The 24,156-nt window shown below is 44.6% G+C and overlaps 1 protein-coding gene across 7 annotated transcripts; it reads left to right on the forward strand.

The window, feature by feature from the left end:
- The first annotated feature begins 761 nt into the window (after window positions 1-761).
- LOC147354552 (cationic amino acid transporter 3-like) lies at window positions 762-21,854 on the forward strand. Of its 7 annotated transcripts, none has more exons than XM_086354374.1 (13): window positions 762-921; window positions 6,782-6,889; window positions 11,432-11,827; window positions 12,840-12,998; window positions 13,956-14,142; window positions 14,338-14,450; window positions 14,610-14,832; window positions 15,004-15,143; window positions 15,246-15,348; window positions 20,323-20,522; window positions 20,721-20,887; window positions 21,159-21,267; window positions 21,430-21,854. In XM_086354374.1, exons 3-13 carry the CDS (start codon window positions 11,458-11,460, stop codon window positions 21,555-21,557), a joined length of 1,899 nt encoding a protein of 632 aa, XP_086210500.1. In that variant the 5' UTR covers window positions 762-921; window positions 6,782-6,889; window positions 11,432-11,457; the 3' UTR covers window positions 21,558-21,854. The 7 variants fall into 7 exon arrangements, 6 of the variants coding, with proteins under 6 accessions (XP_086210500.1, XP_086210507.1, XP_086210503.1 ...); XM_086354381.1 differs by having other exon boundaries at window positions 776-921; window positions 11,429-11,827; XM_086354380.1 differs by having other exon boundaries at window positions 814-921; window positions 13,956-14,133.
- Window positions 21,855-24,156: the final 2,302 nt, after the last annotated feature.

Consider the following 24,156-nt stretch of genomic DNA (forward strand, 5'->3'; position numbering starts at 1 on the left):
CCTCTTCTTGATATCTTTTGCTTCTCGTAGGTCCATATCATTTCTGTCCTTTATCAAGCCCATGTTTGCATGAAATATTCCCTTGGTATCTCTAATTTTCTTGAACAAACCTCTAGTCTTTCCCATTCTGTTGTTTTCTTCTATTTCTTTGCATTGGTGGCTGAGGAAGGCTTTCTTATCTCTTCTTGCTATTCTTTGGAACTCTGCATTCAGATGTTTATCTTTCCTTTTCTCCTTTGCTTTTCACTTCTCTTCTTTTCACAGCTACTTGTAAGGCCTCCCCAGATAGCCATTTTGCTTTTTTGCATTTTTTTCCATTGGGATGTTCTTGATCCCTGTCTCCTGTACAATGTCACGAACCTCATTCCATAGTTCATCAGGCACTCTATCTATCAGATCTAGGTCCATAAGTCTATTTCTCACTTCCACTGTATACTCATAAGGGATTTGATTTAGATCATACCTGAATGGTCTAGTGGTTTTTCCTACTTTCTTCAATTTCAGTCTGAATTTGGTAATAAGGAGTTCATGATCTGAGCCAGTCAGCTCCTGGTCTTTTTTTTGTTGTTGTTGACTGTATACAGCTTCTCCATCTTTGGCTGCAAAGAATATAATCAATCTGATTTCAGTGTTTACCATCTGGTGATGTCCATGTCCGTTGTACGTTACCACAGTTAAAAAACATCTTTGAAAATCCCCTGACAGTAACCACAGAAGTGTTAAGGGCTAACAGGAACTTTGCAGAAGCTTCCGGTCCTCCCAGCCTCCTCCCCACCCCAACTACCCAGAGGTTAAGGTTTGTCTTCTGTGCTCGGGCACTTCCCTCTTTGGTTTTTGGACAAACATCAGCTCCTGCCCTGCGCGACTTAACCTCAGCCTCCTTGACTGACCCAGTGCTCCACACTCTGCTCCTAGGATCCAGTAAGTCTCGGGTCACCCTCTTCTGTAGGAGACTGGGTGCTGAGTTCACATCCTCCCAAAGAGACCTCTGCAACCCCAGAGTGCAGGGGGTCAGCCCGGCTCCAGCCTGAGGGTGGAGAGACCCGTTTTCCAGATGAAAGTAGAAGGATCTGGGAGCTGTTGTGTTTGTGTGAGAAGGGGAGGGGCTGGGAGAGATTGGATCTATGTCCAAAGGCTCTTCCACCGGTTTTAGACTGGTGCTCATTCAACATTCAGATGACCCTCACATAGAGTTTGTGATTTGAGTACCACTGCCTTCAGTCTCCTGTCTCCTTTCTGCCCTCCATGTCTGCTGATGCCTCATCTAGGAGCTGAGCATTCCGCTGAGGACAACTCACTGGTGTTTCATGTTAAGTTACCTTGGAGTTTTGTACGCTCAGCGTCTCTCTGAAGCTGGCTCTCCTGTTTATCACTGGCATCATTTTTTTTTTCTTAATTGTGGTAAAATACACATATATTTGCCATCTTCAACATTTTTAAATGAACCGTTCAGCAATATTGGGTAAATTTACACAGCTGTGCCACCAATTTGCAGAACTCTTTTCGTCTTGTAAAACTGAAACCAGATTCTCATTTACCAATGACTTCCTATTTTTCCTGTCACCCAGTCTCTAGTAAACCACTGATCTATTTCTGTCTGTGTAAATTTGACTATATCAGGTACTTCATAGAGGTGAACCATACAGTATTTGTCTTTTGGAGACTGCCTTTTTATCATTTAGCATATTGTTCTCAAGTCTCTTGTCCACTAGGGTATTGTCCCTGTTGTAGCATGGGTCAGAATTTCCTGTCTTTTTATTCCTGAATAATATTCCTCTGTACGCACACATCACTTTCTATTTATCCATTTTTCGTGGATGGTCCTTTCATCTTTCAGCTATTGTGAACAATGCTGCTAAAAACATAGGTATGCAAACGTCTCCTGTGACCTCACTTTCAGTTCTTTTGGGTGTACACTCAGAAGTGGGATTGGCCAATCATGATGGTAGTTTCAGTTTTGTTTTTTTTTGAGGAACCACCATACTTTATTCATAGCAACTGCACCATTTTATGTTCCTAACGACAGGGTTCGAAGGTTTATCAGCAGCATCTGAACAAGAAGGAGACATAGGTCCAGAGATGTATATGACTTGTTCAAGGGCAGAGAGGTGTTCGTGGGGCCAAGATGCTAATCATAGCTTCCTGACTCTTTGAATGATTGCCCTCAACCATAACGAAAAACTCGGACCTTAGAGTAAAATGGACAGAACCCCCCTGACCTTAACTCGTGTTCACTGGATCAGCCTAATCCTGCAGAGCAGTGTAATGGGGAGACATTTTATGTCCCAAAGAATTGAAAACACAGTCTCTTGTTTCTGATTCAGAATAAAGATTAGTCCTCTCTCCCTCCAGGCAGTTGGGAGGTCATCTGTTTCTCTTTTTTCTCCCCCAAAATTTAATAATACTTTATTTTTTTTAATTTTTACACTTTTTTATTTGGAGGATAATCACTTTACAATGTTGTGCTGGTTTCTGCCTTACAAAGGAGGCTGAGTCATAATTATATGTATATGTCCCCATCCCTCTAGGTCACCATGGAGCTCAAGACTGAGCTCCTTGTGTTCTACAGTGGCTTCCACGAGCTATCTGTTTCACACATAATCGTGTATAAACGTCCGCGCTACTTTCTCAGTTTGTCCCACCCTCTCCTCCCTCAACTGTGTCCACAAGTCTGTTCTTACATCTGCGTTGCCATTCCTTCCATACAAATAGGTTGATCTTTCCTATTTTTTTTTTTTTGATGCCATACATATGCATGATATACAATATCTGTTTTTCTCTTTCTGAGTTTCTTCACTCTGTATAACAGACTCTAGGTTTATTTACCTCACTACAAGTGACTGAAATTCTTCCTTTTTTATGGCTGAGTAATACCTCATTGCCTATATGTACCACATCTTCTTTATCCATTCATCGGTTTATAGACATCCAGGTTGCTTCCATGTCCTGCCTGTTGTAAACAGGGCTGCAAAGAACATTTGCGTACATGTATCTTTGTGATTTGGTTTGATTTGACTTTGGTTTTCTCAGGGTTTATGCCCAGTAGTGGATTTCCGGGTCATATGGTAGTTTTATTTATAGTTTGTTCAGGAATGTCCATCCTGTTCTCCATAGTGGCTGTGTCAGTTTACTTTCCCACCAACAGTGCAGAAGAGTTCCCTTCTCTCCGCATCCTCTCCAGCATTTATTTATTTATTTTTTTTCCTGCGGGCGCGACGCGGAGAGGGCGTGCGCTAGCTGCTGCAGCCGCTGCTGTCACCACCGCCGCAGCCGCCACCTGAGCTCGTGCGCCGCGCCTGCCGCCCGTGCTGTGCGTGGCGGGCGCGCCCGGCTCCTCCTCCAGCATTTATTGTTTGTAGATTTTCCAATGGTGACCATTCTGACATCTGTGAGTTGACAGCTCACTGACATGTGGACCCAGTGGGTAAAAGAGAGGGTTGAACAAACTGGGGCATTAGGATTGACATATACACACTACATGTGCAAAACAGAACATGCAGAGAGCACAGGAACCTCAGCTTACAGCTCTGTGATGCCCAGGGTTGCAATGGGGGATGGGGTGGCAGGGATGCCCAGCAGGGAGGGGACATATGTATACATATAGCTATTAACTGGGCTTCCTTCCCTTGTAGCTCAGCACTAAAGTATCCACCTGCCAATGCAGGACATGCTGGTTTGATCCCTGGGTTGGGAAGATTCCTTGGAGAAGGAAATAACAACCCACTGCAGTATTCTTGCCAGGAGAATCCCATGGACAGAAGAGCCTGGTGGGCTACAGTTCATGGGGTGGCACAGAGTCAGACACGACTGAGTGACTGGACAACAAAAAGCCAATTCACTTCTTTATATAGCAGAAACTATCACAAAATTGTAAAGCAATACACCCGTGGCTGACTCGTCAATGTATGGCAAAAACCACTACAATATTGTAAAGTAATTAGCCTCCAATTAAGATAAATAAATTTTTTTTAAAAATTAAAAAAGAGAACACTCAAATAAAATCATAAAGGAGGAGAAATTATAAATCATACTTTAAGTATACACAGTCTTATAAGAAACTACTATGAAAAACTATATGCCAACAAATTGGATAACCTAGAAGAAACAGACCAAATTTTTAGAAACAGTCAACATATCAAAAGAAAATCAGGATAAAATAAACAATACGAATAACAAACAAGTAAGGAGGTTAAATCAGTGATAAGAAACCTCTCAACACAGAAAAGATAGTTTCACTGGCAAATTTACAAAACATTTGATTTTTTAAAAACTGTTAAAATGTTGGCCACACCAGGTTTTAGTTGCTGCATGTGGGCTTTCTCTCTGGTTGTGGGTAGGGGGCTACTCTTTGCTTTGGTGTGCATGCTTCTTGCGGTGGCTTCTCTTATTGTGGAGCACAGGCTCAGTAGTTGTGGAGCACAGGCTCAGTAGTTGTGGAGCACAGGCTTAGTTGCTCCATGGCACTTGGGATCTTCCCAGACCAGGAATCGAATCTATGTGCCCTTCATTAGCTGGTGGATTCTCATCCACTGTGCCACCAGGGAAGTCCAAAAAGTAAGAACATCAACAAACATGAAAAAACTACATTTATTTCTAGACTCCTTCCGTTTACAAGATAATGGAGAAAACTCGTGGTGTGTGCGCGTTCCTGAGAGGGTCCCCTCATAACGGAAGAATCTTTGACAATACCGTGATTGGGAATTTTTTCATCTTCTTCCCAGGTCACATGATTTTCTCTCGACTCCCCTGTGATTTAGTTTCCATTCTGTCAGGGCTAGCCTGGCTTTGGTATTTGGATTGGTTTCCAAATGCAACCAAGACATGAAAGCCACTGGCCCAAGGCACAGTGATGAATTCATGTCAAAAGCAGGATGCATGGTGGAGGGGGCAGAAGGCAAGAGAGAGACAGAGTGAGATGAAGAAATGTTTCCATCTGAGACAGAAAAGAGGCAGAAAGAGGAGGCACAGATGGGAGGACTAACATGCTGAAGACTGGGGAGAGAGGGGGTAGGGGCGGGGGAAGGGCAGGTTATCAACTGTGAATCACAGGTCACAGTGAACTCAACATCAATGTAAAATATTCACATATAATGTAAATACAAAGCACCCAAACTCAGCGATGGTTATAGAATTGAGTAATAATTTCAGACACTTTAGGAAGTACATAAAAATGAAAAGATGTTAGTATTTGAGAGATAGAGGTCAGAGGGCAGGGAAGTTAGAGAAGGGATAATGATCAGGACACTCATTTGGAAAAACAGGGTAATTGTTGAATGAAAAAGGAAAAAGAACAGGAATGTGAGCATACCTCTGACAGTTACTGCAGTCACCGTGAGATGAATTAAAAACACGGGAAATTATGTTGAAAAGATGAGAGGGTGGGGAGAAAGCAGCAGGGGTGGACCTGAGTGACTCTCTCATGAATCATAACAGGAAGAGACTGCCTGTCAGTTGGGGTTGTCTACTGGGCTTCCCTGGTGCATCAGTGGTAAAGAACCTGCCTGCCAAAGCAGGAGACGTGGGTTTGACCCTTGGGACAGGAAGACCCCCTAAAGGAGGAAATGGCAACCCTCTCCAGTATTCTTGCCTGGGAAACCCCATGGACAGAGGAACTTGGCATGTTACAGTCCATGGGGCCACAAAAGAGTCAGACATGACTGAGTGACTAAACAAGAAGAAAATTCTATACAATGTGATATCAGACATGCCATTCTCATGGCTAAAGTCTCTGTCCTTATATTATTTTAAACTCTGTATGTTTTCTCCTTTTATATTACAGTTGTTTAAACAGTCAGATTTTTTAAAACCAATGTGGAAGTTTTTTCAATATATGTGGGTTGGATTCCAAATGTCCTGCTGTTGTGAAAGGGGGGAGTGCTCCTTACTACTAAATCCCTAATGCCTATTTTAGATGTCTTATTTTTTAAAATTTAGTCTCTCACTTATTGGCTGCTTCAATTTGAACTATTTTCTTTTCATTTTATTAAAGTGTAGTTGATTTACAGTGTTGAGATAATTTCTTCTGTACAGCAAAGTGATTCAGATATACATATATATTGATACATTCTTTTCAATGACTGTTTATCAAAAGATATTGATTATAGTTCCCTGTGCTATACAGTAGGACCTTGTTGTTTATCTATATAGAATAGTTTGCATGTGCTAATCCCAAACTCCCAATCCTTCCTTCTCCCTCTCCCTTTGCCATTATATGTCTGGTCTCTACATCTATGAGTCTCTTTCTGTTTCATAGATAGGTTCATTTGAGTTGTATTTTAGATTCCACATATAAGTGATATCATATGGTATTTGTCTTTTTCTCTCTGACTTACTTCACTAACTATGATAATCTCTAGGTCCATACTGCTGCAAGTATCATTGTTTCATTTTTAATGGCTAAGTAGTATTCCTTTGTATGCATGTGTGAATACAGATGTATGTGTGTGTGTATATATATATATATATATATATATATATACACATACATTAATACATACATACATACATACATATATTTGTTGTTGTTTAGTCACTCAGTTGTGTCTGGCTCTTTTGTGACCCCATGGACTATAGCCTTCAAGGCTCCTCTGTCCATGGGATTACCCAGGTGAGAATACTGGGGTGGGTTGCCATTCCCTCCCCAAGAGATCTTCCTGACCCAGAGATCGAACTGGGAATTCCTGCATTGCAGGCAGATTCTTTACATCTGAGCCACCAGGGAAGCCCTCATCATATTGTTGAAGCATTTAAACTTCATTGCTCTTTTACTCTATCCTCCTAGGTTCTCTGTCTGGACCATGCAAAGAAGACACACGAAGGGTAGATGAACAGGAGAAAGAACTCCATCTACAACTAGCCTTCTGTTTACATTTCCTGAGGAACGAGGCAGGTGAGGTCCAGGCTAGATATTTACACTAGACTTCTGTTTGCACTTGGAGATGGAAATGACAGTTCAGTTCAGTTCAGTTGCTCAGTCGTATCTGACTCTGTGACCCCACAAATCACAGTATTCCAGGTTTCCCTGTTCATCACCAACTCCCAGAGTTTACCCAAACTCATGTCCATCTAGTTGGTGATGCCATCCAGTCATCTCATCCTCTGTTGTCCCCTTCTCCTCCTGCCCCCAATCCCTCCCTGCATCAGGGTCTTTTTCAGTGAGTCAATTCCTCACATGAGGTGGACAAAGTATTGGAGTTTCAGCTTCAGCATCAGTCCTTCCAATGAACATCCAGGACTTATCTCCTTTAGGATGGACTGGTTGGATCTCCTTGCAGTCCAAGGGACTCTCAAGCTGGTGCTGCTGCTAGGTCATTTCAGTCGTGTCCGACTCTGTGCGACCCCATAGACAGCAGCCCACCAGGCTTCCCCATCCCTGGGATTCTCCTGGCAAGAACACTGGAGTGGGTGGCCATTTCTTTCTCCAATGCGTGAAAGTGAAAAGTGAAAGTGAAGTCGCTCAGTCGTGTCCAACCCTCAGCGACCCCATAGACTTCAGCCATCCAGGCTCCTCAGTCCATGGGATTTTCCAGGCAAGAGTACTGGAGTGGGGTGCCATTGCCTTCTCCGGGGACTCTCAAGAGTCTTCTCCAACACCACAGTTCAAAAGCATCAGTTCTTCGGCGCTCAGGCAATGGCACCCCACTCCAGTACTCTTGCCTGGAAAATCCCATGGGCAGAGGAGCCTGGTAGGCTGCAGTCCATGGGGTTGCTGAGGGTCGGGCACGACTGAGCGACTTCACTTTCAGTCTTCACTTTTCTGCATTGGAGAAGGAAATGGCAACCCACACCAGTGTTCTTGTCTGGAGAATCCCAGGGACGGGGGATCCTGGTGGGCTGCCGTCTATAGCGTCCCACAGAGTTGAACACGACTGAAGCGACTTAGCAGCAGCAGTAGCACTTTCTGCCATAAGGGTGGGGTCATCTGAATATCTGAGATTATTGATATTTCTCCAGGCAATTTTGATTCCAGCTTGTGCTTCCTCCAGCACAGCATTTCTCATGATGTACTCTGCATATAAGTTAAATAAGCAGGGTGACAATATACAGCCTTGACGTACTCCTTTTCCTATTTGGAACCAGTCTGTTGTTCCATGTCCAGTTCTAACTGTTGCTTCCTGACCTGCATATAGGTTTCTCAAGAGGCAGGTCAGGTGGTCTGGTATTCCCATCTTTTGAAGAATTTTCCACAATTTATTGTGATCCACACAGTCAAAGGCTTTGGCATAGTCAATAAAGCAGAAATAGATGTTTTTCTGGAACTCTCTTGCTTTTTCCATGATCCAGCGGATGTTGCCAATTTGATCTCTGGTTCCTCTGCCTTTTCTAAAACCAGCTTGAACATCTGGAAGTTCACGGCTCACATATTGCTGAAGCCTGGCTTGAAGTATTTTGAGCATTACTTTACTAGCATGTGAGATGAGTGCAATTGTGTGGTAGTTTGAGCATCTTTTGGCATTGCCTTTCTTTGTGATTGGAATGAAAACTGACTTTTGCCTGTCTTGTGGCCGTTGCTGAGCTTTCCAAATTTGCTGACATATTGAGTGCAACACTTTCACAGCATCATCTTTTAGGATTTGAAATAGCTCAACTGGAATTCCATCACCTCCACTAGCTTTGTTTGTAGTGATGCTTTCTAAGGCCCACTGGACCTCACATTCCAGGATGTCTGGCTCTAGGTCAGTGATCACACCATCGTGATTATTTGGGTCATGAAGATCTTTTTTGTACAGTTCTGTGTACTCTTGCCACCTCTTCTTAATATCTTCTGCTTCTGTAAGGTCCATACCATTTCTGTCCTTTATTGTGCCCATCTTTGCATGAAATGTTCCCTTGGTATCTCTAATTTTCTTGGATAGATCTCTAGACTTTCCCATTCTGTTGTTTTCCCCTATTTCTTTGCATTGATCGCTGAGAAAAGCTTTCTTATCTCTCCTTGCTGTTCTTTAGAACTCTGCATTCAGATGCTTATATCTTTCCTTTTCTCCTTTGCTTTTCAATTCCCTTCTTTTCACAGCTATTTGTAAGGCCTCCTCAGACAGCAGGAGGGTAAATAGCTGGACTTTGCTTGCTATGGACATGTTACTATAACAGTCATGGCAGGGACAGAAAGGGGCTAAACTCTGTGTGTAAAAGAACAAGAGGTCACATATTTTCTATCTTTGGGGCACCACACATGTGCAGAAAGTCTCCTTGAGGGGGCAAAAAGGAGGGGTGCCATCTCATAATAGGTGATGTCCAGGCCCTACAGGCCTGTCTGCTGGAATCCATATAGAAAAAAAAAGCTGCACACATCTGTCAGGGAGGGTCCTAGGGCAGGTCAGGTGTGGAAAAAAAAATCAGGTAATTGGCCAAGGTAAACAAAGACGGGAAGAACTGCCCTACATAGACGATTTAACAATCTCTTTATGGGGCTCCTCCTCCTTTGGGAGGACACCCACAGCTTTTCTTATGTGTGTGAACTCTGCCTGGCTTCTGTCTTAACTAAACAAACTGTTCCTCTGTGTCCTCCTTCATGACTGAGCTGTGTCTCCAGTTAATACCAGTAATACACTTTTACCATATTTTTAGTTTTTGCCTCCTGGAGAAATTTTTGTGTGTGTGTGTGTGTTTTTTTTTTTACTGGGGACTAGAGCCAGAAGAACCTTGTTTCTAGTTTCTAGCCCCTGATGGACTGGTGACTAGGGTTCCTGCTTTTCATCCAGGCTGTGGCTGCGGCTGCTAAGTCACTTCAGTCACGTCTGATTCTGTGCGACCCCATAGACGGCAGCCCAATTCTTGTGCAGAGAACTAAGCCAGCACTCACGGTTGTCTCTCTCTCTCTCTCCAAGATCATTTGGGGCTGAAACCCAGGAATTCAAGGTAAACTGCAGGTCTCCACCAAACTGCTGGCTGGAGTCTTCTGACTCTCCCTCTCCCAGGAGAACTTGCTCTCACTCTCTGCTTTGTTCTCTTTCCAAGACCTCCAGGCCTTGATCTAGGTCTGCTCAGTGAAGGAGCCCCAGTTATCTTTTTCTTGCCCCTCTCCCCATTTCTCTCATTCTGCCTAAACAACAACCCCCAGCCTGTCCCCCACCCAAGCAGAGCTTCCTCATCAACTTTGAGAGAACCACGCCTGGAGTCAAGGCTCAGCACCTACCACCACCACTAGCAAATCATTCCCATTTTGTTGTAGCTGTTATTTAGTCATGAAGTCATGTCCGAGTCTTTGCAACCCCATGGACAGTAGCCCGCCAGGCTCCTCTGTCCATGGGATTTTCAGGCAAGGATACTGGAGTGGGTTTTCATTCCCTTCTCTGGGGCATCTTCCCCACGCAGGAATCAACCTGGGTCTCCTGTACTGCAGGCAGATTCTTTACTCTCTGAGCCCCCAGGGAAGCTAAACCCAGGAGGATTCCCTTTGTAGGCATGATGGGCCAAGAAAGGGAAAACTCAGGTTTGCTTTAACAATGTCTGGCCTTTATTTAAGTTGGAGGTTGGAAAGTGGCCTAAAACTTGGGTCTCTAGATTACAATGCTATCTTACAATTAGATCTTTGTTGCCCCCAAATGGGAAAATGGACTGAGGTTAACTCTCCTGACATTCTAAATGACCCCCTTCTAACTTCTCCCAAGCTTCGCCAATCCTGTTGTTGTTGTTTAGTCGCTCAGTCTTGTCTGACTCTTTGCGATCCCTTTGACTATGGCCTGCCAGGCTCCAGGTTTCCTTACTCCTTCAGATTCTGTAATTTTAGGACACTGTATTTGTAAAAAGAAAAATTGCTAACCATCATCTGCCAACATATGGTTGCCACAAATGTTCAATTTTTTTTTTTTTTTTTAAGGCTGCATACTGAGGCACAATAAATGGATGTATGCTTTTGCTTGTACATGCACATTTGAGCAGTTAAAGGAGAGAGAGAAAGCTTTTCTTGAGTCTGCGGGTCTTAATTGACCTCAGATCAAGACAATCCAGGGATTTCTCAGGGGTCTCAGTGGTAAAGAATCCACTTGCCAATGCAGGAGACACAGGAGACTCGGGTTTGATCCCTGGGTCGGGAAGATAACCTGGAAGAGATCATGGCAACCCACTCCAGCATTCTTGCCTGGAGAATCCCACAACAGGGGAGCCTGGCGGGCTGCAGTCCACAGGGTCTCAGAGTCAGACAGGAGTGAGCATATACACACACCAAACAATCCATATTCCAAGTGGCACATTTTGGGGGAGACCTAATCCTCTCCACCTCGCTTCTCTTTAAAAAGCCTTTCCAGTAACTTTGAAACATGTGAGAAGATTTCTTTGTGTTTGAAGAAACCAAAGCTCAGAGATGGAGACCTTGTCCCAAGTGTCCTTTTACCACCTGCCCCTCATCGCTCCACTGCTCCGTGGAATTGGACTCCCAGGGCTAAGGGCGGGTGGACCTTGCTGATGGCTTTGTGTCTTGTTTCCTCAGCAGATCACAGCTCCTCAACTCCATCCAGGATGCGGTGTCAGGAACTCCACCAGTTCGGTCAGAAGTTGGTCCGCAGGCGGCTCCTGGAGCCCACTAATGATTCTAAGAGTCCCACGGCTCCTCTGAACACCCTGAAACTGGTAGCCTTCGGTGTGGCCAGCACCCTGGGGGCCGGCGTGTACATCCTGGTGGGAGAAGTGGCCATGTTCATCGCTGGACCAGCGATCATCATCTCCTTCTTGGTGGCCGCTGTGTCTTCTGTGTTGTCTGGGCTCTGCTATGCCGAATTTGGGACACGGGTCTCGTGGACAGGTTCTGCGTATCTCTACAGCTACATCAGCATGGGAGAACTGTGGGCTTTCATCACTGCCTGGAACCTCATACTGTCCTATGTCATTGGTAAGGGGATGGGTGGGGGGTAACTGTGGGGCTGAAGTTCGGAAGACCAGGAGTGGGTGTTTGAGTCTTCGGTCGTGTATGAGAACTGTGTCATCCATTCTGTGAGGAGAGGAGGGAAATAATGTCGGGAAAAATCCACAACTTCATTCTTCTCAGCTCTCCCCTGCTGTCCTTAAATGATGGATCAAGAACCCAGAGGCAAGGACACTGTAGGGAGTGGGTGAGAGGGAGGCATGGCCCACAGGCTTATCCCCTCCCTATACTGAAGTCTCTGCTTAGCGGTTGCCTTCAAAGAGTTTCCATTAGCATTTGAACTAAAATTTTAATCCTCATCGCCCAGACAAATTGCTCCCACTTCCCTCGTTTCTTGCATAACTTTGATCTCCCACTGACATTAAATAGTTAACCTATTTTAGAATTATCTGGGTCTATTTCCCCCACCCCATGAAAAGAAGCTCTCTGAGAATTGGTATTTTGTATTTTTTCCCCAACATACATGACTTTGTGTATTTGTTGTTGTTTTTCCATCACTAAACTGTGTCCAACTCTTTGCAACCCCATGGGCTACAGCACACCAGGCTCCTCTGTCCTCCACTCTCTCCTGGAGTTTGCCCAAACTCGTGTTCACTGAGTCGGTGATGCTGTCCAACCATCTCATCCTCTCCCGCTCCCTTCTCTTTTTAACTTCCATCTTTCCAATGTTGGACACCTTCTGACCTGGGGGGCTTCTCTTCGGGCGTCATAACTTTCTGCTTTTTCATGCTGTCCATGGGGTCCTCCTGGCAAGAATACTGGAGTGGGTTGCCATTTCCTTCTCCAGGGGCCCATGCTTTGTCAGAACTCTTCACTGTGACCCGTCCGTCTTGAGTGGTCCTGCATGGCATGGCTCATAGTTTTATTGAGCTATGCTAGCCCTTCACCCCGACAAGGCTGTGATCCACAAAGGGGTCTTGGTGTGTAGGGGGGTCCAATTTATATTTGTCAATGAATGTTTCTTCTCATTCTGCTTCAGGCACGGGCAGTGTGGCCAAGGCCTGGAGCATCGCCTTCGACAGCCTGATTGGGAACCACATCTTTCAGGCCTTAGAGGGAACTTTCTCTCCATATATGCCCTACTATCTGGCCAAGTACCCAGACTTTGTTGCCCTGTCCCTGGTGCTGTTGCTCACAGGTGAGACAGGGATCCAAGTTAGGATGGGAAGACTGGGATGTGGGGCGGTGGGGGAACTAGGGTGGGAAAGGCATGAGGTGGCAGATCTGTGGGAACTAGAAATTAGGGTCTGTGATACGAAAGACAGGAAGTCAAGATGTAGAGCATTGTTTCCCACCCTTGGCATTACTGACCTTCCAGGCTGAAACAGCCTTTGGTGTTGGGGTGTGATGCAGGCACTGCAGGATTTTCTTAATCAACCACTGTCAGATGTATAGCATCTTTGGACTTCATTTACTAAACACCTGTGATTCATATTTCCCAAATTGTGACAATCGGGATGTCTCCAGACATTGCCAAATGTCCCTTGGGGACCCAAATCACCCCCAGCTGAGAATCATTTACTTAGAGTGACAAATTTCTTCTCTGTCCTGAGACTTTTTTCAATTGGGAGGAAATTAACATAGAATAAAATTAGCCATTTTATTATTTTTCCTTAGCCTTATTGATATATACTTGACATACAACATTATGTAAGCTGAAGGTGAACATCATGATGCTTTGGTAGATGTGTGTATTATGTGACTGGAGTAGGAAATGGCAACCCACTCCAGTAATCTTGCCTGGAAAATTCCACGGACAGAGGAGCCTGGCAGGCCACAGTCCATGGGTCAAGGGGTCAGACATGACTGAGTGACTGAGCCCATATTATATGATAATGGCCACAGTAAGAAACTAACCATGTTAAAGTATGCAATTCAGTGGTACTTAGGGCATTCAAGACATATAACAATCACCTTCATCTAGCTTCAAAATCCTTCATTATAGCAAAATGAAATCCAGTACCCAGCGAGCAAAGACAGACTATCCATCTTAATCTTACAGCCCCCTAACCTCTGGCAACTACTAGTCTGCTTTCTATGTCTATGGATTTGATTTGGCTATCTTGGAATGTCTCATATTCCATCTTTCCCACAGGAGTACTGGTTCTGGGAGCTCGTGAATCAGTCCTGGTTGGAAAAATATCCACAGGCATCAACCTTTTGGTTCTCAGCTTCATCATCCTCTCTGGCTTCATTAAGGGAGACCTGCACAACTGGAAGCTCACGGAACAGGACTACACATTGAACACGTCTGAATCCGGTGACATCTATAAGTCAGGAAGGTGCTCTTGGTCCTTGTCATGCTTGTTGAGGCTGGTGCCTAGCTGGGAATCTGGCGGGGACTAAAGAGATCTGGGCTGGTGGATCTGGATAACGAGGTCCTGGAGCCCAGGGCTGGTGGCATTAACTGTGAAGTCCTGTAGAGATGACTGAACGCATCTCTCTCATGGTCTTTCTTGCCTCTCCTCTCACTGTAGCTTGGGCCCTCTGGGTTCTGGAGGGTTTGTGCCCTTCGACTATGATGGAATTCTCCATGGAGCAGCTCTATGTTTCTACTCGTTTGTGGGTTTTGATGACATTGTCGCGAAAGGTAACTGGGTCCTTGTGTGTCCCATCAGGGGATTGGGCTGCCCTTGGGTATAGGGGTTGATAGAAGATTTTGAAAACCTTTTGAAAGTTCAAGAGGAAAGTGGATTTTGTGCTGTGCCATCAGTGTTTTCCTAACCGGAGATGTTCACCCACCCTGCAGGGGAAGAAGCCCCAAATCCTCATCGCTCCATCCCCATCAGCATCATGTCCACGGTCTTCATCTGCTTTTTGGCATATTTTGGTGTCTCGGCGACTCTCACCCTCATGGTGCCCTACTACCAGATTCAGCCTGACAGCCCCTTTCCGCAGGCTTTCCTCCATGTTGGGTGGGGCCCTGCCAGATACGTCGTGGCTGTTGGCATCCTCTGTTTTCTTTTATACAGGTCAGTGTCAAGGCCTTCTCTCCATGAACTGTTCAGATGCTCAGGTGTTTCAGCCCTGGGGATTGCGACAAGAGAGGGAAAGACCCCTCACCCCATGTAGACTAGAGAGCCAGAGCCCTGGTCTCTCCTCCTTCTCAACATCCCCACCTGTGTTCCCACCATCCCTTCCAGACTGCAGAGCTCCTTGTTCCCCGTGCCTCAGGTGATCCAGGAAATGGCAGAGGATGGGCTCCTTTTCCTAGGACTTGCCCGGACCCATGCCCGCACGAAGACCCCCATCATGGCCACTGTGTCCTCTGGAATTCTCGCAGGTGAGCAACAGAACCCACTCCTCCTTTGATCCCGTTCCTTATCTGGGTATGTCCAGTGGTTTCTCACTGCCGACCCCCACCTCGTTTGTGCCCTCATTCTAGGGATCATGGCATTGCTCTTTGAGTTCAGTAATCTGGTGGACCTCATGTCGAATGGACACCTGCTGGTTTACTCCTTGGTGGCGTTTTTTGTCCTTGTCCTCAGGTGAGATTCCACTGTACCCTGACTGGGGCACTTACGTTCCTAAAGACTCAATGGCAGTTCATCGTCTTCAAGTATTTTTTTTTTTTTTAATTGGAGGCTAATTACTTTACAATATTGGAGTGGTTTTTGCCATACATTGACATGAATCAGCTATGAGTTTACACTTATTCCCTATCCTGAACACCCCTCCCACCTCCCGCCCCATCCCATCCCTCTGGGTCATCCCAGTGCACCAACCCTGAGCACCCTATCTCATGCATCGAATCTGAACTGGTGATCTGTTTCACATATGATAATGTACGTGTTTCAATGCTATTCTCTCAGATCATCTCACTGTCGTCTTCTCCCACAGAGTCCAAAGGACTCTGCTATACATCTGTGTCTCTTTTGCTGTCTCTCATATAGGGTTATCGTAACCATCTTTCTAAATTCCATATATATGTATTAGTATACTGTATTGGTGTTTTTCTTTCTGCCTTACTTCACTCTGTATAATAGGCTCCAGCTTCATCCACCTCATTAGAACTGATTCAAATGTATTCTTTTTAATGGCTGCGTAATATTCCATTTTGTATATGTACCAAAGCATTCTTATACATTTGTCTGCTGATGGACATCTAGGTTGCTTCCATGTCATGGCTACTATAAACAGTGTTGTGATGAACATTGGGGTACACGTGTCTCTTTCAATTCTGGTTTCCTCAGTGTGTATGCCCAGCAGTGGGATTGCTGGGTCCTATGGCAGTTCAATTTCCAGGGTTTTAATGAATCTCCACACTGTTCTCCATAGTAGCTGTACTAGTTTGCATTCCCCCCAACAGTGTAAGAGGGTTCCCTTTTCTCCACATCCTCTCCAGCATTTATTGTTTGTGGATTTTTGGATAGCAGCCATTCTGACTAGCGTGAGTTGGTACCTCATTGTGGTTTGATTTGCATTTCTCTGATAATGAGTGATGTTGAGCATCTTTTCATGTGTTTGTTAGCCATCTGTATGTCTTCTTTGGAGAAATGTCTATTTAGTTTTTTGACCCATTTTTTGATTGGGCCATTTATTTTTCTGGAATTGAGCTACAGGAGCCGCTTGTACATTTTTGAGATTAATTCTTTGTCAGTTGCTTTGTTTGCTATTCTTTTCCCCAATTCTGAAAGCTGTCTTTTCACCTTGCTTATGGTTTCCTTTGTTGTGCAAAAACTTTTCAGTTTAATTAGGTTTCATTTGTTTATTTTTCCTTTTATTTCCATTACTTTGGGAGGTGGGTCATAGAGGATCCTGCTGTGATTTATGTCGGAGAGTGTTTTGCCTATGTTTTCCTCTAGGAGTTTTATATTTTCTAGTCTAACATTTAGATCTTTAATCCATTTTGAGTTTATTTTTGTGTATGGTCTTAGAAAGTGTTCTAATTTCATTCTTTTACTAGTGGTTGACCAGTTTTCCCAGCAGCACTTGTTAAAGAGATCGTATTTCCTCCATTGTATATTCTTGCCTCCTTTGTCAAAGATAAGCTGTCCGTAGGTGTGTGGGTTTATCTCCAGGCTTTCCATTTTGTTCCATTGATCTATATTTCTGTCTTTGTGCCAGTACCATACTGTCTTGATGACTGTAGCTTTGTAGTATAGTCTGATGTCAGGCAGGTTGATCCCTCCAGTTCCATTCTTTTTTCTGAGGATTGCTTTGGCTATTCAAGGTTTTTGTATTTCCATACAAATTGTGAAATTGTTTGTTCTAGTTCTGTGAAATAACTGTTGGTACCTTGAAAGGGATTGCATTGAATCTCTAGATTGCTTTGGGTAGTATACTCATTTTCACTATATTTATTCTTGCTATCTATGAACATGGTATATTTTTCCATCTATTTATGTCCTCTTTGACTTCTTTCATCGGTGTTTTATAGTTTTCTATATATAGGTCTTTTGTTTCTTTAGGTAGATACATTCCTAAGTATTTTATTCTTTTCGTTGCAATGGTGAATGGAATTGTTTCCTTAATTTCTCTTTCTGTTTTCTCATTGTTAGTGTATAGGAATGCAAGGGATTTCTCTGTGTTAATTTTATATCCTGCAACTTCACTATAGTCATTGATTAGCTCCAGTAATTTTCTGGTAGAGTCTTTAGGGTTTTCTATATGGAGGATCATGTCATATGCAAACAGTGAGAGTTTTACTTCTTCTTTTCCAATCTGGATTTCTTTTATTTCTTTTTCTGCTCTGATTGCCTTGGCCAAAACTTCCAAAACTATGTTGAATAGTAGTGGTGAGAATGGGCACCCTTGCCTTGTTCCTGACTTTAGGGGAAATGCTTTTAATTTTTCCCCATTGAGGATAATGTTTGCTTTGGGTTTGTTATATATACCTTTTATTATGTTGAGATATGCACCTTCTCTTCCTGTTTTCTGGAGAGTTTTTTTTTTTTAATCATAAATGGATGTTGAATTTTGTCAAAGGCTTTCTCTGCATCTGTTGAGAGAATCATATGGTTTTTATCTTTTAATTTGTTAATGTGGTGTATTACATTGATTGATTTGCAGATATTAAAGGAGGCTTGCATTCTTGGGATAAAACCCACTTGGTCATGATGTATGATCACTGACTCTATGGTCTTGAGTCTGGGTGAACTCCGGGAGTTGGTGATGGACAGGGAGGCCTGGCGTGCTGTGATTCATGGTGTCGCAAAGAGTCGCACACGACTGAGCGACTGATCTGATCTGATGTGCTCTCCACAGTCTCAAACCCTCAGAGAGGTTCATGGAGTTACATAGAGAAGAGGAGAGGGAGGAAGGAAATAGAAGTGAGCAGGAGGAGAAAGGGGGGAATCGAAAGGAGAGAGATAGATCTAGGCCGTATTCTGTTCCCTAAGTATTCTCAACAGCCTGGAACACACACAGAGATTTACAGATTTGGGTTGAGGAGAGAAACGTGAGAGAGGAGATAGAGGCGACCTGGGGAAGAAAAAGGAGAGTCAAAAGGGGGAGAGAGTAATCAAGCCAGTAATCACACTCTTAAGAAAAATCTTTACTGAAGATTGGATTCTTAAATGTACAAAATTGATAACAAATACCATAAAGCAAAGATTAAAAAGCTAGAGTAGAGGTTAGACTCTCAAAAATACAATATTATTTTTTAAAAATCACAAAATGTATGAGAAATATATATGAAGTTTGCTTTAAAAATAGGGTCTTTTTTTTTGCAATGTAATAGTTGGTTATAAAAATAAAAATTAAAGGAGTAATAGAGGAATTTAAAAATGAAAAAAAATTTTAATTAAAAAAATGATAATAGTAATAGTAAAAATATATCTTGGAGTTTCTCTGGAGCTGTTGCGGGCAGTGTGGGGTCAGTTCAGTTCCAGATAGTTCCTTGTTCCAGCTTATACTTCTCAAGATGTATGGGCCCCTTCCAGTGTAGTCGGTGTTAACTACAGGGATTTTAATCTGTTGCACCTGTCACTTCCAAAGCGGTTCCCTGTGTTTATTTGGCTTCTTGTGTTTGCAGGTCTCTTCAGTGTGTAATTTCTGACCTGACACAAGGGGGCGAAGGTGGTCTCTTGTTTAGGCTCACTTGTTCAGTCGTGCTGTGGGGAGGGAGGAACACTGCAAACAAATATCCCTGGCGTGTGTGGGGAGTGCTCACAGTGTCTCAGCCACACTGGGTTTGCCCCTGCTCACGGCGTGTGAGCTTTCCCAGTCTACACTGCTCAGGCTTCAGGTTGCTGTGCAGGGAGCGGGCCCTGGGTTGCATGCACTTCCCAGGTCTAAGCTGCTCAGGTTCAGCTTCTCGGGTACTCCATAAAGGCACAGACTTGGTTGGGCCCGCGTTTTGTGCCCATCCGTGATCCGAGCAGCTCAGGTGACCAGGTGCTTGGCGAGCGCACTCTCCTAAGGTGTGGTGCATCTTATCACCTCCCAGGTCCTAGCCTCTCTATTTCTGGGGCACGCCCATCTCCGGTGTGCCGTGTGTCTTTTCTGGGGAGCTGATCTCTGGCTGCAACCCTCCTGGCGGATGTTAACCTCGGAGAATCTCAGGAAGTCTTGGTTAGAAACTGGAAGCCTTTTCGCAGTTTGGTAGGGGATGCCCTCTCTGGGGCTGAGATTGCCTCTTTCCGGCTCTGGCTGCCCCCCACCTGCCTCCAGCTAGGGATGGCCTGGTCCGCAGCCAGCTAGCTCTCCTCTGGTATTCGCTCAGTCCTTTGTTCTGTGAGCAGGCCGGCAGTGCCTTAGGTTCGAGCTTTTTGCGGGATAGTTCTCTCTCTCTCCCATTTTCCCTCTCTCTCTCTCTGGCTATCCCACAGTTTAGGTTAGTATCTCATGTTAGCTCCCTCAGATTGCCCTCAAGGCATTCAGGCCTGGTCCTTACCCTAAACAATGCAGCCTGCTCCTCCCCATTCACTGCCCCAACCCCGCCCCTTGCTGGTGGTGGAGGAAAGCATCTGGGGTACTTCTCCGCTGGGAGTTGCCATTAGGGACATACATGTAGGTTTTATTTATTTTTCCTCTAGGTTTTGTTGCCCTCTGAGATTCCAAACCTCCCCCACAGACCCACCGGTGAGAGGGTTTCCTGGTGTTTGGAAACTTCTCTTTTAAGAATCCCTTCCTGGGGCAGATCTCTGTCCCTAACTATTTTGTCTCTCTTTTTATCTTTTATATTTGGTCTTACCTCCCTTTGAAGACAATGGGCTGCTTTTCTGGGTGGCTGATGTCCTCTGCCAGCGTTCAGAATTTGTTTTGTGGAGTGTGCTCAGCATTCAAATGTTCTTTCAGTGAATTTGTGGCAGAGAAAGTGGTCTCCCCATCCTATTCCTCTGCCGTCTTGGTCTCACCCCGCCCCCCCCCCCCCCCCCCGCCCCCCCAGCCCTGACCGACCACCTCCTTCGGCCTTCTAAACTCCTGCTCTGCTTAAAGCAGGAAAGTGGTGCATTAGGATGCCTGTTTTTGAATGAGTAGGGACTGCTGTTAATATTCCTATAATATCTCAAATTCAGGTACCAGCCAGACTGCAATTTAAGCAAGAATGAGAAAATTGAAGACAAAATTCAGATGATGCCTCTAGTCAAGAAAAATCCTTTGGACTCTGAACCTGAAGCAGGAAGCTCAAAGACTCTAAAGAATCTGTGGTTGCCTGTCAGCACCACCCCCACCCAGAAATCTGCCCAGATTGTCTATGGATGTGCCTTCCTGCTTGGTGAGCACTGGGAAGTCTCTTTGGTCATATTTTGAACTTGACAGGATGGAGTGAGTGTGTGTATTTTGTCAGTGGAGGAGTCTAGAAGATATGATGGCCTTTCCTGATATTGGTGGTTTCAGGGAGGGATGTTACCCGAGATCCTGACGTCTTTGTTTTCTGGGTCCAGCCTGTTCTTCTTCTCCTTGATCCTTGCAGTTCTTCTGCTGACCATCCTGAGCCTGATCCTGGCCCAGTGGCCCAGCCAGGTGTTCTCTGGAGACCCCATGCTTACAACAGTGGCTGTGCTGCTGCTACTGCTCACCACTGGGGTCACGGTCATCATCTGGAGGCAGCCCCAGGACCCCTCTCCTCTTCCATTCAGGGTAAGTGAGCTCATGTGTCCAAAGTGTCCACATGGGGTGAATGAAGTCTGTGTCCTTTGACGGCAAAATATCCTTTCCTGGGCAGGGAATGAGGGGAATTACTGAAACCAATGGACTCTTCCCTGATCCACACTCGGGTTTTTGCATACACAATCTCAGTAAGCACTGAATGCAAAGCCTGAGGAGGACAGGAGTCTCCCACCCACGTGGGGTAGGGTCTTCCTTTCAGACGTCTGGGCTGTGTTCAGGGATGAACTGACTCTGCCCACAGGTCCCTGCTCTGCCTGTCCTCCCACTGGTCAGCATCTTCGTGAATGTTTACCTGATGATGCAGACGACCTCTGCAACCTGGACCCTGTTTGGCATCTGGAATGCCTTTGGTAAGTTGCTTTCTGGAATAAAGAGGTTTCTTCAATGACTGAACCCAGCATCTTCCTACGATTTCTCCCCACACTGTATCAGATGCCATAGAAGGTCTACTGAGCATTTGTAAGCGAGGGGAGCACCTAAATTTCCTTCTTATCGTCTCATCTCCCTACTAGGATTTCTCATATACTTTGGATATGGGATCCGACACAGCCTGGCAGGGAACAATCATCAACAGCCACCAGCCACCAGGCTCCACTTCCAGACTCTTGACAAAAACATCCCTGGTGCTGAGTCATCTTAACCACAGGAGGTAGATGCTGCGTGGAATCCCTCCATGCCCTGGAGGATCTGCTGGTGCAAGGGACACTGTGAGCCTCGGTGGAGTGTGAAGGTGGAGGCATCTAAAGCCCTGTATTTGTTGCTTGTGGAGAAAGTGACTGGACCATTGTGCAATTTTCGGTAAACTTTTAAAAGCATACTATACATACTTGTAAGTGCATGCTTCATAAGTGTGCAGCAAGATGAATTTTCACAAACAAAGTACCACAATGTAAGCAGCAACTAGAGGAAGAAATAAATTATTATGGGCACATTAGAAGCACCTTCTTGCACTTATTTCTAACAAGAACACAGAGACTGCCCCATTGGAAGGAAACTCAGGTGAGGATGAATTATATGAAGAGTTATACTCCACGGACTTCCCTGGCAGTCCAGTGGCTAAGACTCCACCCTCCCAGTGCAGAGGGCATGGGTTCAACCCCTGGTTGGGGAACAATACCCTGCATGCCCAATGGTGTAGCCCCCAAAAAAATGGTTTAAGAATGACTGACTTCCTCCCCTCACTTCCCCTTATTAAAAAGCAGGTGGACCACACAAGCAAGAGAATCTCCGATTGCAGGTGGGTCACTCGAGCAAGACAGTGTCCTGGAGAAAATAGGAAGTCAGCAGGCTTGCACTAATGGAAAAATGACCGTGACTTCCTCGCTTAATGACTAACTGAGATTGTTTCTCTTTAAAGTGGTCATGGCGAGCAGAACTCTCATGGATGCAAGTCCACTTTTTCCTCAGATCACTGGCTTTTCGGAATAAATCACCTTTCTTCTCAATGAAAGCTTGCCCCATGATTTATTGGCAGTTGAGCAGCAAGTGGCTGAGCCTGCATTTGGTTACAAATCTAACTCCGGGTGCAGAATAGCCAATGGGTCCATATGGGTTACCATGTCTCTGAGTTAATATGCTCAGGGGGAATCTTCTATCTTCAAGAGCAAAGAGTGAAAATGGTAATTTATAGTTAGGATGGCCTAATGCTGGAGCCTGGTCTATCGCATATTTTAAAGCATTTATAGCTTTACGGCTTTTGTCATTTGTTCAATGGGTCTGATTGGGTAGAGGTTATTAAGGCACAGAGAGATTGGACAATGTGGAAAAAACTAGGTACCGAATTTCTGTAAAATCGTGTTGTTGTTGTTCATTTGCCAAGTCATGTCAGACTCTTTGCGACCTCATGGACTGCAGCACGTCAGGCTTCCCTGTCCTTCACTATCTCCTGGAGTTTGTTCAAATTCATGTCCACTTAGTCGGAAACCCCCTGAGAGATTTCTTTATTCTTAGAATTGAAAAAGCCAGAATTCTCTCAATTCTTTCAGAATCAATCAGTAAGCCTGTCTTAGTGGTGTGTGTGTTTACAAAGTCAAGTCTCACCCTTTGTGACCCCATGGACTGTAGCCTGCCATGGTCCCCTGTCCATGGGATTCTCCAGGCAGGAATACTGGAGTGGGTTGCCATATCCTCGTCCAGGGGATCTTCCTGACCCAAGGATCAAACTGGTGTCTTCTGCTTGGCAGGCGGATTCTCTACCACTGAGCCACCTGGGAAGCCCATGAGAAGGGAGTTACTCATCCTTATCCTCAAAATAGATCTTCTTTACCCCAGGGGTTAAAGTAGATGAGCTGTAAGGGTTGGACAATGCACCTTGGTTCACATAAAGTTCAGGCTGATCCATGTATAAGCCAAATTGACCTCCTCTCAATATTTGAACATTTTCTCCATTCATCAATCACCAACAGATAAAAACCTTAGAAACCCATGGTCCAGCAATTCTACCTCTGATGATATACCCAGAGGAATTGAAAGCACACTCTGGAGGAGATATTTGTACACTCATGTTCATAGCAGCGTTATTCACAATAACTAAAGCATGAGAGCAATCCAAGTGCCCACTGACTGAGAAATAGATGAACCGATGTGGCAGGCACAAATAATAGAGTATTATTTATCATTAAAAAGGAAGGGGATTCTGACACATACTACAACATGAAGGAACCTCATGAACTCATTCTCTAAGTGAAATAAACCAGAAGGAAAGGACAAATATTCTTTGATTCCACTTAAATGGAGTATTTGAAGTGGTCACATTCATCAAGACAGAGAGGAGAAGGGTAATTTCCAGGAACTGGTGGAGGAGAAAAGCTCAGCTGGAATTCCATCACCTCCACAAGCTTTGTTCGTAGTGATGCTTTCCAAGGCCCAGTTCACTTCACACTCCAGGATGTCTGGCTCTAGGTGAGTGATCACACCATCGTGGTTATCTGGGTCATGAAGATCTTTTTTTGTGAGTTCTTCTGTGTATTCTTGTCACCTCTTTGTAATATCTTCTGCTTCTGTTAGTTTCATACTGTGTCTGTCCTTTATTGTGCCCACCCATGTTTGCATGAAATGTTCCCTTGGTATCTCTAGTTTTCTTGGAGAGATCTCTAGTCTTTCCCATTCTATTGTTTTCCTCTTTTTTTTTTTTTGCTTTGATCACTTAGGAAGGCTTTCTAATCGCTCCTTGCTATTCTTTGGAACTCTGCATTCAGATGGATATTATCTTTCCTTTTCTCCTTTGCCTTTCTCTTCTT

This window comes from Bos grunniens, chromosome 18 (assembly GCF_055505025.1).
Source record: "Bos grunniens cultivar Pamir isolate PY7600 chromosome 18, Bosgru_T2T1.0, whole genome shotgun sequence".
NCBI classification, from domain to species: domain Eukaryota; kingdom Metazoa; phylum Chordata; class Mammalia; order Artiodactyla; family Bovidae; genus Bos; species Bos grunniens.

Excerpts from the sequence above, each read along its gene's own strand:
- LOC147354552 (XM_086354374.1), top strand. The coding sequence starts at position 11,458 with ATGCGGTGTCAGGAACTCCACCAGTTCGGTCAGAAGTTGGTCCGCAGG. Across the intron at positions 11,828-12,839 it reads CATACTGTCCTATGTCATTG|GCACGGGCAGTGTGGCCAAG; the intron begins GTAAGGGGATGG and ends ATTCTGCTTCAG. Across the intron at positions 20,888-21,158 it reads CCTCTCCTCTTCCATTCAGG|GTCCCTGCTCTGCCTGTCCT; the intron begins GTAAGTGAGCTC and ends CTCTGCCCACAG.